Source organism: Maniola jurtina, chromosome 27 (assembly GCF_905333055.1).
Source record: "Maniola jurtina chromosome 27, ilManJurt1.1, whole genome shotgun sequence".
In the NCBI taxonomy this organism is placed as follows: Eukaryota; Metazoa; Arthropoda; class Insecta; order Lepidoptera; family Nymphalidae; genus Maniola; species Maniola jurtina.
The window spans coordinates 4,393,993-4,410,000 of NC_060055.1; the positions used below are offsets into that span (position 1 = coordinate 4,393,993).

At 37.7% G+C, this 16,008-nt stretch overlaps 1 protein-coding gene across 1 annotated transcript in view; it reads right to left on the minus strand.

Moving 5' to 3' along the window:
- Positions 1-2,151: 2,151 nt before the first annotated feature.
- LOC123878917 overlaps positions 2,152-16,008 on the minus strand; it is a 63,214-nt gene continuing 49,357 nt past the window's right edge. The window contains exons 4-10 of the mRNA XM_045926293.1: positions 12,060-12,166; positions 8,815-8,963; positions 7,393-7,473; positions 6,385-6,534; positions 5,560-5,707; positions 4,405-4,543; positions 2,152-3,235 (exon numbers count right to left, since the gene is read on the minus strand). Coding sequence (XP_045782249.1) covers positions 3,015-3,235; positions 4,405-4,543; positions 5,560-5,707; positions 6,385-6,534; positions 7,393-7,473; positions 8,815-8,963; positions 12,060-12,166 — 995 coding nt within the window. The 3' untranslated portion in view covers positions 2,152-3,014. The remainder of the gene's footprint in view (positions 3,236-4,404; positions 4,544-5,559; positions 5,708-6,384; positions 6,535-7,392; positions 7,474-8,814; positions 8,964-12,059; positions 12,167-16,008) is intronic.

Sequence of the window (16,008 nt, forward strand, 5' to 3'; positions counted from 1 at the left end):
TTCTGATGTTTTTCTCTAAACTAACTTAAGAGTGTCTGCATCTTTTTCCTTCAAATATTGTTAAAAAAGGACGGATGAATTTTATATTTAAAGACTACATTTTTGTACTATTACGTATTCTGAGACTCTATAAAAAACAATTGGCTCTCGACTCTATTGGCACCTAAAGCTCAGATTATATAATAGTGCAGTGGTATCTAAAGTCACGAGGTTTGACAGATCTAAATTTTTGTTTGTCCTTTTCTTATTTTATTGGCAAGAAAAAGATGCGAATACTCTAAAATTTATTTGCGATCAGACCAGTATACTAGTGACTAAGTTTTTTAAAATATATACAAAAGGAAAGGATGACTGACTGACTGATCTCTCAAGGCACAACTCAAACTACTGGACGGATCGGACTGAACGGCATGCCGACAGCTATTATGACGTACACATCCGTTAAGAAAGGATTTTTGAAAATTCCACCCCTAAGGGGGGGGTGGGGAGTGGGGGGGGGGTTGGGGTTTGAAATTTATGTAGCCCACGCGGACGAAGTCGTGGGCATAAGCTGGTCAAATAAAACTACAATGTGTTTGGAAAATATTGTTTTTTATTTCGTTAAGAACTTATACCTAGTTAATTTTAATAAAAATTAGTCGCTTTCACAATAAGTGAAAAATTGTTTCAAAGCACCTTAAAATACCGGGGGCGATAACAAGTATCTGCCAAATCGCAATTATTGTGATGTTTGGTATTCTTGCAGTAACTACCTGGTGTGTGTGTGTGTTGTGTGTTGTGTGTGTATGTGTGTGTGCTGGTTCTTCTCGGTAGGAAAGGCATTCCGATCCAGTGGTAGATGCTCTTGACGATTCAAAAGTATATACTTGTAAAAGTGTAATTGAATAAAAATGTTTTGAATATTGAACTGTGTGTGTGTATGTGTGTGTGTTTATATTTGCGTGCATAAGGGTGGTACGTGTCTTTATTGTGTGGTACATGACTGTGTGTGTGCATGCGCGTGCGTTTCGCGTCTGTCTATGTGTAATAATTATTAGGTAAGTATTATCACTTATTATCAATGTCAATGTAGGTATTAGGCTGCTATTTATAAAGAAAAAATTGTCATACCTAAATACTAATTGGTAAAAGATGTGTTTCAAGTTTAACTAAACACTAAAACAAGACTAAAAAACAATTTTATCGTGGAGACATCGTCATACTCAGGCCGAAATTCGGATTTTTTTCCCAAACTTTGTGAGACAAGAGCTTAAGTACTAAAAACCTGAATAGGCAAAATCTTTTAACATTACTAACAGAATGGTTCGCATTTGCTTTCATTAACTAAGTAAGTACATTAAGTACTTACACTTTCAAAATCACACAGTGAGACCTTTCATTTGATACCAATCTAAAAAAAAGGCTTAATTATTTACTTCATCCGCCATTTTGGATTTGTTATGACGTCACATACTTAAGAAAAGTAACCCTAGCTTGCTTGCCAGCGCATTCCATAAAATCGTAGTTTGTTTCTCATTTGAATAAAAGAAATCTTTGAGCCAGTGTAAATTTTACTACACATTTTTACGGAAATCTGGAAAATCACAGACACAGATGAGTGAATTACTTCTATTTGTAACCCCCGACCCAAAAAGAGGGGTGTTATAAGTTTGACGTGTGTATCTGTGTATCTCTCTGTGGCAGCATAGCTCATAAACTAATGAACCGATTTTAACTTAGTTTTTTTTGTTTGAAAAGTGGCTTAATCGAGAGTGTTCTTAGCTATAATCCAAGAAAATCGGTTCAACCATTTGAAAGTTATCAGCTCTTTTCTAGTTATAGCTGTAACCTTCACTTGTCGGGGGTGTTATAAATTTTTAATTTACACTTGTAATTAATATAGATCTTATCATAACTATATTTTGTTTAAGGAACGTGTCCCTAAACATTGAGTTTGATTGGAAAATATTCAAATGAAAACCAAACTAGATTATTGTTTGGAAAGGACACGGAGCATTTTAGGGCTTCTTCTCTTAATCAATAAGGGCTATTTTTCAGTCATCAAATAACTTTCATCTAACTAATAAAGAGTAAATTTGAAGTTTTGACAGATTAGACGAACAAAAGTTATTAGACGATTGAAAAATCAGCTCTAAACAAAGGAATTTTAAAAAATTAACTAAGTAGTCGGGTACTAAAGAATGTTTTGGTTCGCTATTTTAATATTTTAGTGTAGTTGAAAATACTATTAAAACGTCACTGGATTAAGTATGTGTAGAATTAAATTGAAATCATTTAATTTAAATTGTCTATTTCTTATTGTATAGGTATTTAACATTATTATTTTAAGACTAGTGAATCTTAAATGCGTTAGCATTTTATTAATATCAGACTAAATTTTATGTTAAGAAGGCACTAAATTTTAGTTTTAATTTTAAATCACTTTGACTTAAAAATTAATCTTAGTCTTAATCTAAAGAATTATTTCGATGAGTTTTTGAAAGTTAAAATAATAATTAATTAATCAATCACAATAATTTTCAAAATGTTATAAACTACATATGAGTTAAAAAAGTAGGTAAAAATAGGTAAATATAAAGTAGATATTATTATTAGGCATAGGCATGCCTATGTATCAATTTAGTGATACCTAGGTACGTCTACGATCTTTTTTTTATTTACTTAGGTAATTTTATTTAAGATATACCTAGGAAGATATTCTATTTAATTTTAATTACATAAACATATTAATTGTCTCTTATATAGGTATAAACATTTTGTCGTTGAAAAAAATTGGAGTATCATTTCAATCGATCGCACATTAAAAAGGACCTAATAATAAGCGAAAAATATCAATTCACTCAAAAATATCCCAATTAAATAAAAAAATAAATACAGTCTCAGATGCATACATTGAAAAGAACCTCACCAATAAAAAAAAAACAGAAGCGAAAAATATCTATGGTTAACCCGAAAATAACCACTGTTATACATTCGTCATATTATCATCCATCACGGTCGTTTCTACCCCTTGTTTATTTACATAGAACTAATGATAGGGTAACTATTACAAGTAAAAAGCTGTATGTTTGTATGTTGGAATTGTTAGGCATTTCGGGGGTTTGGGGAAATTCTTCTTTGTTAACGACTAGTCTGTTATCCTGGGTCTGCTCGGAGATAGTTGCTGAAGTGCCGTCTCTGTCACCCAACAGTTGGTTTGCGTATTTTAAGTTCTTTAGTAGAGTGAGGACCTCCTCTGAAAAAAGAAAAAAATATTTTTATTAGATGTATACCTCCTATGAAGCATTCGACTTTAAAATTCTTTGGAAGAATAACATTCGGGTAAATAAACACAGAAAATTTTATGTAAAACGTCTTTCAACAAAATCAAAATTAAAATTTTCGGTTACAGCTGACGCTAGAGCATGCTGAGTAGACGGTAAAGTTTTTTTTTAGTAAAATTAGTGAGCAAACAAGCAGGCGGGTCACCTGATGTTAAGTGATTACCGCCGCCCATGAACATTTCCAGCACCAGAGGTACCACCAATGCGTTGCCGGCCTTTCAGGAATTTGTTATTCCTTTTTTATAATAAGTAGGTAAATCACCATAGAGAAATACGTTCTACTAGATAATGCCTACGATTTAGTTCGCGTGAATTTAGGTATTTAAAAATCCCATGGGAAGTGAATTAGAATTTCCGGGATGAAAAGTAAAAGCTTTCGCCTGCTTCCGGAATGCATCATGCAAGCTATCACACTATCAAGTTTCGTCAGAATCAGTTAAACTGAAGGGCCTTGAAAAGGTAGCAGACAGACAAACAGACTTTTTAACCCCCGACCCAAAAAGAGAGGTGTTATAAGTTTGACGTGTGTATCTGTGTATCTGTCTGTAGCATCGTAGCTCCTAAACTAATGAACCGATTTTGATTTAGTTTTTTTTGTTTGAAAGGTTGCTTCATCGAGGGTGTTCTTAGCTATAATCCAAGAAAATCGGTTCAGCCGTTTGAAAGTTAGCTCTTTTCTAGTTACTGTAACCTTCACTTGTCGGGGGTGTTATTAATATTTAATTTACACTTGTTCATTGGTAATATTAGTATGGATGTGGAAATCTCACCTTCCTTCTTATTCCCGTCAGCCCAATCCACCTTGATGATAGTAGTAAGCGACACCTCGTACACTTTGTTGATGCCCGCGGCTTCGTTCGCGTGGATGTAGGTTTCTTAAAATTCCCGTGGGAACTCTTTGATTTTCCGGGATAAAAAGTAGCCTTTGTGCTAATCCAGGGTATAATCTATCTCCATTCTAAATTTCAGCCCAATCCGTCCAGTAGTTTTTGCGTGAAGGAGTAACAAACAGACACACACACACACACACACACATACAAACTTTCTCCTTTATAATATTAGTGTGATGTGGAAATCTCACCTTCCTTCTTATTCCCGTCAGCCCAGTCCACCTTGATGATGGTAGTAAGCGACACTTCGTACACTTTGTTAGCATCAGCACCGGATGCGACCGAGCGGCGCTTACGACCGTATGCTGTTACTCCGTTACTGCATTCAACCTGTAGTAAGTAGACGAAGGATTAAATTAGTTGAAAATCAGTAATCACTGGAAAATCCGTCTAAGGGCCGGCGCACATATGGCGGAGCGCAGCGCCAGAGCATTTTTCACTGTCAAAGTATTATCGACATTGTCCTCATTAAAATAATATCTAAAATCCATTGTGCATCCGCGCGGATACTCGCGCATCCGCGCGCAGTCCCGCGCGTGCTCGCGCATTCTCTGGTAGAAATTCGCGTATAGTGTGTCACGCGATTAGAAAACTCTGCGCTGCGCTCCGCCATATGTGCGCTGGCCCTTACGCGATCAATTTCAATGGAGACTAGCGAGTTTCACAGGAGTAATTCGGTATAGCGCATACGAGTGTGTGCGCCAAATACAGATGTATTTTTTATTCCTTCACTCTCATATCGCGATGGGTCGGAAATTCGACAAAATTAGGCGCAAAATCAATGGCCTTATGTGCTCTTCGAGGGACGGGTAAAGCCATGAACTTCCCAACTCCGAGCAGCAACTGAGAACTTGTTGATAGAAACGACAATAACATTTTTTTTTGTGGAAACGAGCTATTAACAATATACCGATTGCGTTTACAATAAACATCTGACACTCGGTTCACAAACTAAACCGATTTTAACCTTGCCAAAACTGTCACCATCTTGGGTACAATGCCTCGCTGCGGTGGTCTCGATGACGTATTAGATTTAATTTAGTTTTTAATTTATTTATTTTTATTTGTTTTTAGTTTTAATTTAGATGTAAGTTTATCTTATTGAAAAAAAGCTCTTATGTTGATGTGAATAAAAAATATTTCAGCAAAAAAAAAAGTGAAGCATGAATAGAATGGAATAGAATAGATTTTTATTCAAATAAACTTTTACAAGTGCTTTTGAATCGTCAAATAATTTACCACTGGTTCGGAATGCCGTTCCTACCGAGAAGAACCAGCAAGAAACTCGGCGGTTGCTCTTTTCAATTGTTCAATTTACAATAATATTGTAACATGGATCTACATACCCCTTGGCACTTATCCAGACACACGGTAACAGTGCCTTTGAACTGCACATAGGTAGTGTCAGGGAACTTAAATGCTCTGAACTTCGCTGTGAGGTTCTTGCCGTCCGTCGTCAGGAAGTTGTCGAAGAGGTACGGATCCACTGAGCAACTGAAATTATTATCAATTTACAACATTAGCTAGTAACGTAGTAGTAGTAACGTAGCCCTCCAGCACGATGGGCCGACGATATAAAGCGGCTGGCGGGAAGTGGCTGGATGAGGAAGGCTGAGGACCGGGTGTGGTGGCGCTCTACAGGGAAGGCCTATGTCCAACAGTGGACGTCCACAGGCTGATGATGATGATGATGAACATTAGCAAAGGTATTATACAGGGTGTAAACAAGACACTAGCAAAAACGAAGACAGGTAATAGTATTGATGATTTGATTACTTATAAAATATCACAATAAAATTAAAAATATCAAAAATAAAATTAAAAATCCTGTATGTTTAAAAATTCGCAATATACTTATTGCAAATAAAACATCTGACTAACGCTAGAAGTCAACGAACGTTCCGTAAATAGACCACTCGAAGTCAATGCCGCATCGTAGGCGCATTGATCTCAGTTTTTCACGCTATGCAATGCGAGTTTGAAAAATACTAAATCACTACAAATACAAGATTAGGAAAATGGTTATTGTCATTGGATTGTGTGAGGTAGTATAGTAATAAGTTTTTGCAAGCGTTCTGGTTACCAAGGCACAGAAAAAGCCAAATTGGATTTCCAAAGTCGGTCACCCATCTAGTTAAACATTTAATGCGTGCCCCTCTAAGAACACTCACCCGTTAAATATAATTGTCTCCTGCTGTTTCCCCGTGTCAGTGACATGCATGTACCCAACCAGCAGACCGTACACAGGTGCTGATGAGTTGTCCAGGAAGATCTCCATCGAGAGAGGAGTGCCGGGGGTCACTGATATTTCGCCGGATACCCTGGAAAATAGAACAAAGTTTTAATATATATATAAGCCTCAATAGCTCAACGGTTATAGAAGTGGACTGAATTCCGAAAGGTCGGCGGTTCAAACCCCAGTCGTTGCACTCTTGTCGTATCCACTCCTAGACGCTTAGTTGGAGGGGAAAGGGAAATGTTAGTCATGATTAAAATGGCTAATATTCTTTAAAAAAAAAAAAACAAAAAAAAACGAAAATATTTTGGTGAAATTCGTGTAAATATGTACCTTTTTTGAACTCAAGACAAGAAATAATGTTTTTTTTCATAAATTGTGAATTGGTTTTGTCCGGTTGGAAGCCTGTTCGACTGTAAAACAGGTTATACGCTCCTAGTGCAGCGACAATCTTCCACTCAGCCAACAATGTGCAAGATTTTTCAATGACTTCAAAAGAAGGAGGAGGTTCTCAATTCGACGGGTTAAATAATAATTTGAATACGAATGTTTGTTTCTTCCTAAGCGCTCTGAGATTTAAAAAATATTATTTACTAGAGGATGCTCGCGACTTCGTCCGCGTGGAATTAGGTTTTCAAAGATCCCGTGGGAACTGTTTGATTTTCCGGGATAAAATGTTGCCTATGCAATTACATGGACGCAAGCTACCTTGGTACCAAACATACAAATCGGTCAAGCGGATGGGTCTTTAGAAATCCCGTGGGAACTCTTTGTTTTTCCGGGACAAAAAGTAGCTTATGTCCGTCTCCGGGATATAAGCTTACTCTGTCGTCAGAATCGGTTAAACTGTTGGGCCGTGAAAAGGTAGCAGACAGACAGACAGACACACTTTCGCATTTATAATATTAGTGTGGATATAACGTGGACATATTTTTCTACGTACTGTTTTCCATTTTGCTTCACAAGAGCCCCTAAAACGGGCTCAGGAGCGCGGCCTTCCATGTACCTCGTAATATCCAGGATACTGAAAAGATTGAATAGAAATTAGGCGGTTCAGTATGGTATAGTACGCGTTCATTGCCATCTCGACCTGTCGCAAACTATAGGTACCCTACAGCATTTTATGCACCTAGATATTTAATACCTCTTTCTGAACAAGTGTAAATTAAAAATTTTTAACACCCCCGACAAGTGAAGGTAGAAGTAACTAGAAAAGAGCTGATAACTTTCAAGCGGCTGAACCGATTTTCTTAGATTATAGCTAAGAACACTCTCGATTAAGCCATCTTTCAAAGAAAAAAACTAAATTGAAATTGGTTCATTAGTTTAGGAGCTACGATGCCACAGACAGATACACAGATACACACGTCAAACTTATAACACCCCTCTTTTTGGGTCGGGGGTTAATAAAAGCATAAATAGGTAATAGTGACTTGGTGCATTCCAAGGAGATTTCTATTTTTATATTAAGCCTCGATAGCTCAACGGTTGAGGAGCGGACTGTCGTACCCACTCCTGGCACAAGCTTTACACTTAATTGGAGGGGACGTCTTTTTCATTACGTACTGTACCCATTATTGTCTCCCGCTCATACCTTTCTCTATCACGATCTTCTATCCTCCTCTATCACGATCATGTACTCACTCAGGCTCGTTGAAGTTGAGAGGGAAGTCCTCAGCGGCGCGCCGCGTCAAAGCGCGCGTTTTGCCGCTCACCACACATCGCACCGTCACTATCTCCCGTCCGTACCGTCCTCTATCACGATCTTGTACTCACTCAGGCTCACGGAGAGTGAGCAGGAGGTCCTCAGCAGCACACCGTACAAGTCACGCGTCTTGTCGCTCACTACACATCACCTCGTCACTGTCTCCCACCTATTTCATCCTCTATCACGATCATGTACTCACTCAGGCTCGTTGAAATTAAGCGGGAAGTCCTCAGCAGCACACTATATTAAAGCGAACGTATTGTTCATCACGAACACCATTATTGTCTCCCGCTCATACCCTGCTCTATCACGATCTTCTATCCTCCTCTATCCCGATAATGTACTCACACAGACTCGTTGAAATTGAGCGGGAAGTCGTACCCTTATCTCTCGTACCCTCGTACCCCTCATCATAATCTTCTATCCTCCTCTATCACGATCGTGTACTCACTCAGGCTCGTTGAAGTTGAGCGGGAAGTAATACCCTTATCTCTCGTACCCTCGTACCCCTCATCATAATCTTCTATCCTCCTCTATCACGATAATGTACTCACACAGACTCGTTGAAATTGAGCGGGAAGTCGTACCCTTATCTCTCGTACCCTCGTACCCTTCATCATAATCTTCTATCCTCCTCTATCACGATCGTGTACTCACTCAGGCTCGTTGAAGTTGAGAGGGAAGTCCTCAGCGGCGCGCCGCGTCAACGCGCGCGTCTTGCCGCTCACCACACATCGCACCGTCACTGTCTCCCGTCCGCCCGAACCGTCCTCTATCACGATCTTGTGGTAGTATGTGCGTTTACCCTAAGAACAAAATTCAAATACATTTAACTATAAAATAAGATAAATCAATGGACCGATTCAGGGCTCGGCAGGGCTCTCTCCGTCACTTACTCCATACAATCGTAGCCCCAATTTCATTTGAATATTAAGCAACCAAAGTCCATGAAATTTTGCAGACATATTCTAAAAACTCATATCTGTGCCTGTGGTGTTTTAGATTTTTCTAAAATATTATGTAGTATTAAAATTACAGGGGCTCAAAGAGTTGTATGTGAATTTTTAAGACCGCGTAACTTTGAAGCCGAATATTTTAACAGAAATCTGGAAAACCACAGGCCTATAGATATTAGTTTCAAGAATATATCTGCAAAATTTCATGGACTTTGGTTGCTTAATATTCAAATGAAATTGGAACTACGTTTGTATGGAGCGAGTGACGGAGAGACCCCTCTTAATTTCTTCTCTTTTCAGTGGATAATATCTGTGATAATATTATGTAAACCAATTGATTAACTATCTTAAAGTAAACATAACTTCACTTTAACAAACAAAAACGTTGAAATGTTGAAGAAAACTAGTTCTAAAGTAAAGCATATCTACCTTAGAATCTACTTCCTAGTTCCCAGTAATAAAAAGAAGTAATGCACTAAGAGCCAGCGCGTGTCAGACCTTCGTAATTTTATAAAAGCTGGGAGTTAGTCTTCGTATTGTGCCCAACACTGGGAGGAACGATCAGCGACTCTGTTTGGATTATGGTGGCTTTGGGAGATAACAGGTAACAAAGGTGTAAAAAAATCACAAAGGTGTAAACTTTCAAACTTTAAGGTGGATGTGACGGGTCTGCTCGCGAAATTCAAATTTTATTTGGTTTTTCGCAATTTGTAAATTAATAGGACAAAGTAGGCTTATGGCATTCTATTTGCGACAGTAAAAGTATCATCCCCACCTATTTACATAAAATCTTTACTTGAAAGGGTCCAGTTTAAGAAATTAGCCCTAGTATCGACTGTAACTCACAAATTAGTCGATACTAGAGCTAATTTCTTAAACTGGACCTTATCAAGTAAAGATTTTTATATAAACACGTGAAAATGATACTGCCATTGTTGCAACTAGAATGCCCATAAGCCTACTTTGTCGTATTAGTTTACAAATTGCGAAAAACCAAATAAAATTTGAATTTTGCGGGCTGGCCCGTCACTTGCCCCTTAAGGGCCTCTGGCAGGGAGTTGCACTTGCCACGACATAAAGTGTCTGGCAATGCATGGCGTGATTTCTAATATTATTCCGAAGAAAATAAAAAAAATGACTTTAGACTTTGACGTAAGATTTTTTACCTTTGTTATCTGTTATCTCCCAAACTTCATAGTTTCTGATCGTTCCTCCCTGTGTTAGGGACAATAGGTACGCAGAGAAACTTTGAGCTTTTATAAAATAACGAAGGTCTGGCACGCGCTGGCTCTCTCTCTATAATCAAGAAACATATTCTAGACTTTGCCTACTAGTGTAGTAGTAGAAAATTAACCCATTTAGGTACAGTAAGCAATTTCAACGTCGCACTGTAGTAGTACAAAAAAGTAGGAAGTTAGTGCGAACGCAGCAGGGGACAAAAACTAGTCTTTAACTCATAGACTAAGAGCCCGAGAGGGCCTTTGTACTTTGAATGTAACGAATGTCTGGCCCTCTTGGGCTCTCTCTCTCTATTGTCTATTGAATCACAGTCAGTTGATTTGTAAAGCTTAATTTTGCCTATATCTAAATATCTTTTTTAGGGTTATCTCAAAAGGAAAAATAGAACCCTTATAGGATCACTTAGTTGTCTGTTTGTCTGTCTCAAAAAAGTAGGAAGTTAGTGCGAACGCAGTAGGGGACAAAAACTAGTCTTTAGCTCATGGACGAAGAGCCCAGAAAGGTACTTTGAAAGTAACGAAGGTCTGGCCCTCTTGGCAGTGGCGTGCATATCCTAAGTCAGGGTAGGCAATAGTTCCTCCTTTGTCTCTATAGCCTGCACGCCACCTGTAATATTGAAAAATGAGCATTGTGCTATTTCACCTAGGGTCAGCAGTGTTTTTATGGTTCTATGATCTACACGCCACATATTAAAAAAATATTATTGCGCTAGTTCAATTAGAGTAAGCAGCGCTTTTATGCTTCTATGATCTGCACGCCACTGCCTCTTGGGATCTCTCTCTATTGTCTTTTGAATCACAGTCAGTTGATTTGTAAAGCTTAATTTTGCCTATATCTAAATATCTTTTTAGGATTCCGTACCTCAAAAGGAAAAATAGAACCCTTATAGGATCACTTATCTGTCTGTCTGTCTCAAAAAAGTAGGAAGTTAGTACGAACGCAGTAGGGGACAAAAACTAGTCTTTAGCTCATGGACGAAGAGCCCGAGAGGGCCTTTGTACTTTGAAAGTAACGAATGTCTGGCCCTCTTGGGCTCTCCCTCTATTGTCTTTTGAATCACAGTCAGTTGATTTGTAAAGCTTAATTTTGCCTATATATAAATATCTTTTTTGGGGTTCCGTACCTCAAAAGGAAAAATAGAACCCTTATAGGATCACTTATCTGTCTGTCTGTCTCAAAAAAGTAGGAAGTTAGTACGAACGCAGTAGGGGACAAAAACTAGTCTTTAGCTCATAGACTAAGAGCCCGAGAGGGCCTTTGTACTTTGAAAGTAACGAATGTCTGGCCCTCTTGGGCTCTCTCTCTCTATTGTCTTTTGAATCACAATATATCAGTTGATTTATGGGTCTCTCCGTCACTCGCTTCATACAAACATAGTTCCAATTTCATTTGAATATTAAGCAACCAAAGTCCATGAAATTTTGCAGACATATTCTAGAAACTAATATCAGTGCCTGTGGTGTTTTAGATTTTTCTAAAATATGTAGTATTAAAATTACAGGGGCTCAAAGATTTGTATGTGAATTTTTAAGACCGCGTAAATTTGAAACCGAATATTTTAACGGGAATCTGGAAAGCCACAGGCATAGATATTAGTTCCCGGAACGTTTCTACAAAATTTCATTGAGTATGATTGGTTAGTATTCCAATGAGAGACGAACTACGTTTGTATGGAGCGAGTGACGGAGAGACCCCTCTTTAGTTTACCGTGTATCGATGCAGCACTCTGGTGACGGCGCACTTCTGGTAGTCCTGCAGGTCCAGCATGAATGTCGCCAGGTTACCTTCCACAGTCGGCACGCAGGGAGAGTAGTCTAAAACAACACCAACAAGTGTAAATTAAAAATTTATAACACCCCCGACAAGTGAAGGTTACAGTAACAACTAGAAAAGAGCTGATAACTTTCAAACGGCTGAACCGATTTTTTTGGATTGTACACTCTCGATCAAGCCACCTTTCAAACAAAAAATTAAAATCGGTTCATTAGTTTAGGAGCTACGATGCCACAGACAGATACACAGATACAGATTTAGCGATAAGGCCGCCTATTTTTAACCCCCGACCCAAAAAGAGGGGTGTTATAAGTTTGACGTGTGTATCTGTGTATCTGTGTGTCTGTGTATCTGTGTATCTGTGTATCTGTCTGTGGCATCGTAGCGCCTAAACGAATGAACCGATTTTAATTTAGTTTTTTTTGTTTGAGAGGTGGCTTGATCGAGAGTGTTCTTAGCTATAATCTAAAAAAATTGGTTCAGCCGTTTAAGAGTTATCAGCTCTTTTCTAGTTTTCTTGTAGCAAAGAAGGTTAGATAACCGTTAGGTTCTTAATATTACCTATGTCAATAGACAAATGTCAAGCTGTCAAGATGGACGTTGCCTAAATACATAATTATTTATTTGAAAATGATGTTTTGGAAAACTCAAATACTTTGGATCGTCGGGGGTGTTATAAATTTTTAATTTACACTTGTTATACAAAAATCTCTTTTGTTATATTCCTACATTTCTATGTTTTGGTTTCTTTGTTTTTGTACAATAAAGAATTTTAAGAATTGGTTGTTTCTTTGTTTCGTACAATCACACTAATATTATTAAGGCGAAAGTTTGTGCGTATATGTGTATGTGTGCGTGTGTATGTTTGTTACTCCTTCACGCAAAAACTACTGGACAGATTTGGCTGAAATTTAGAATGGAGATAGATAATATCTTGGCTTAGCACATAAGCTACTTTTTATCCCGAAAAATCAAAGAGTTCCTAGGGGATTTCGAAAAACCTAAATCCACGCGGACGAAGTCGCGGGCATCCTCTAGTCATTCATAAATTGAGATAAAGTTCCATATAACAAAGTAAAATATCCAAACTAAAACGAGAAAAACCCAATAAGATAGATATTTCAATGGAAAAACTATTTTATAACAATTCTTAATATCTAAAAACAAAGAGGAAGATGTGAAGTGGTGATAAATAGGTCCAGTTGGATATAACACTATAAATCTCAGATGCACGGACCGTCAGACGGACAGCTGAATGGCGGACGAGTTACACAGAGCATCGTTGATTTAAAGTGCCCATTTAAAATGGTTTAACAGGGCTCTCTCCGTCACTCGCTCCATACAATCGTAGTCCGAATTTCATTTGAATATTAATCAACCAAAGTCCATGAAATTTTGTTGACATATTCTAGAAAATAATATCTGTGCCAGTGGTGTTTTGGATTTTTCTAAAAATATGTAGTTTTAAAATTACAGGGGCTCAAAGATTTGCATGTGAATTTTTAAGACCGCGTTTTGAAACCGAATATTTTAACGGAAATCTGGAAAATCACAGGCATAGATATTAGTGCCTGGAACATTTCTACAAAGTTCCATTGAGTATGATTGGTTAGTATTCCAATGAGAGACGAACTACGTTTGTATGGAGCAAGTGACGGAGAGACCCCTCCGGGTCTGCCCGCGAAATTCAAAAATTTGGTTTTTCGCAATTAGTAAACTAACACGACACTTTAATTGCGCCAATGGCAGTATCATCCTCACAGGTTTATACAAAAATCTTTACTTCAAAGGGTCCATTTTAAGAAATTAGCTATAGTATCATGTCAAACTAATTATTTTTACTAATATCTTAAACTGAATACTTTCAAGTAAAGATTTTTATGTAATCCTGTGAAGATGATACTGCCATTGTCGCAATTAGAATGCCATAAGACTACTTTACAAATTGCGAAAAACCAAATTAAATTTGAATTTCGCGGGCAGACCTCGTGTGCCAAAAGGGTATTTCAGCCTAAACGACTACTGGTTTTTAAAGGGGTGTGAAGTCTGCCAATCTGCACGCCTTGGCCAGTGTGTTAGACTATGACTTAACCATTCTCATTCTGAGAGGTGACTCGTACTGATGATGATAATTTTTGGGTTCCGCACCTCAAAAGGAAAAACGGAACCCTTATAGGATTACTTTGTTGTCTGTTTGTCTGTCCGTTCGTCGTGTCTGTCAAGAAAACCTATCGGGTACTTCCCGTTGACCTAGAATCATGAAATATGGCAGGTAGGTAGGTCTTATAGCACAAGTAAAGGAATAAATCCGAAAACCTTGAATTTGTGGTTACATCATTTAAAAAAAATTAAAATGTGTTTAAATTTTTATAGTAAGATGGCTTTACCAAGTTGGGTATCATATGAAAGAGCTTTCTTTACCTGTATATTCTAAAACAGATTTTTATTTATTTTATCGAGCAAAATGTCGGAATAACCCGAGTAGGTATAGAATCCTCTGTGCGCGAGTCTGACTCGCACTTGGCGGTTTTTTTTAAATTCAGATACAAGTTAGCCTTTGACTGCAATCTCACCTGGTGGTAAGTGATGATGCAGTCTAAGATGGAAGCGGGTTAACCTGGAAGGGTTATGACAGGTTTAATCAAACCCATACCTTCTGAGATTATAACACGGAAAGGCAATGCAATATGCAGTGATGTTTCTTTTGTTTAGTAATATTTCATTATCATAATAGCACAATATCGTATACTTAATTATGTATGCCATGAGAACAGTAATCTCTTGTAATCATAATAGTTCATGTTCTTATAGGGAAATAAACTCACATATTAAAGTACTTTCCTATATAAGTCCGATTTTATAGTCTTGATTTAATCGATGAGAAACGATTATATTGCTTACAAACATCATCATTTCTTGTGATTAATGATTAATTCATAATGAATTGACAAACTCCCTAATGCAATTGTGAGAGCTGCAATCTTAGTGAAGATCTCACTCGGTTTGATTCCTGGCAGGGACGATTTGGAGGTTTATAATTTGCACACAAAGGTTATTTCAAACAAGATTAAGTTGGAAACTAAAACCCGACTGCGATCGTCTTAATGAACGCTGAAATAGTAAAATTGTTTTTCTGTCGCTTGGTATATTTTAATTTTGTAGTACATGTATATTTATGAACTCAGAATTTTCTCCTCTTTCATTTGACATCCCACTCGATACAATAGCAAAAAAAAAATTTGGAGACCCCACTTTTTTTCATGTAACAATCGTTGGGTCAATTTTGTTCGTATAAAGTGTAGCCTATGTCACCCGGACCTTTACGACGAATCGATTGACACCTTCATTGATGAATGCTTCTTAATCGGCCCAGTAGTTTAGACGCTGCGGTGGAACACACAGAATCTGGATACAAACATACACACATACATACACACATACATACATAGACTGCTAAAACATAACCCTTCCTTTTGGCTTTGCCGCAGTCGGGTAAAGAATTCGAGAAAGTGCTTGGCCGCCGAATACAACTTGGCTGGGCAGCGTTCAGGAAGCTTTGAGCTTCACGTCCAAAATTCCTTAGTGCATCATTCCGATTCCATCCATCCATCCATTTTAGACTTCCATCCATCCATTCCGTACCATGTTCCATCTTAGACTGAGTCATCAGGAGATTGCAGTCAAGGGCTAACTTATATCTGAATAAAAAATAAAAAACCGGCCAAGTGCGAATCAGACTCGTGCACCGAGGGTTCCGTACTCGGGTATTTTTTTCTACATTTTGCACGATAAATCAAAAACTATTATTCATAAAAATAAAAACAAAAACTGTTTTAGAATAAAAGCCCCTTCCATATGATACCCCACTTGATATAGTTATCTT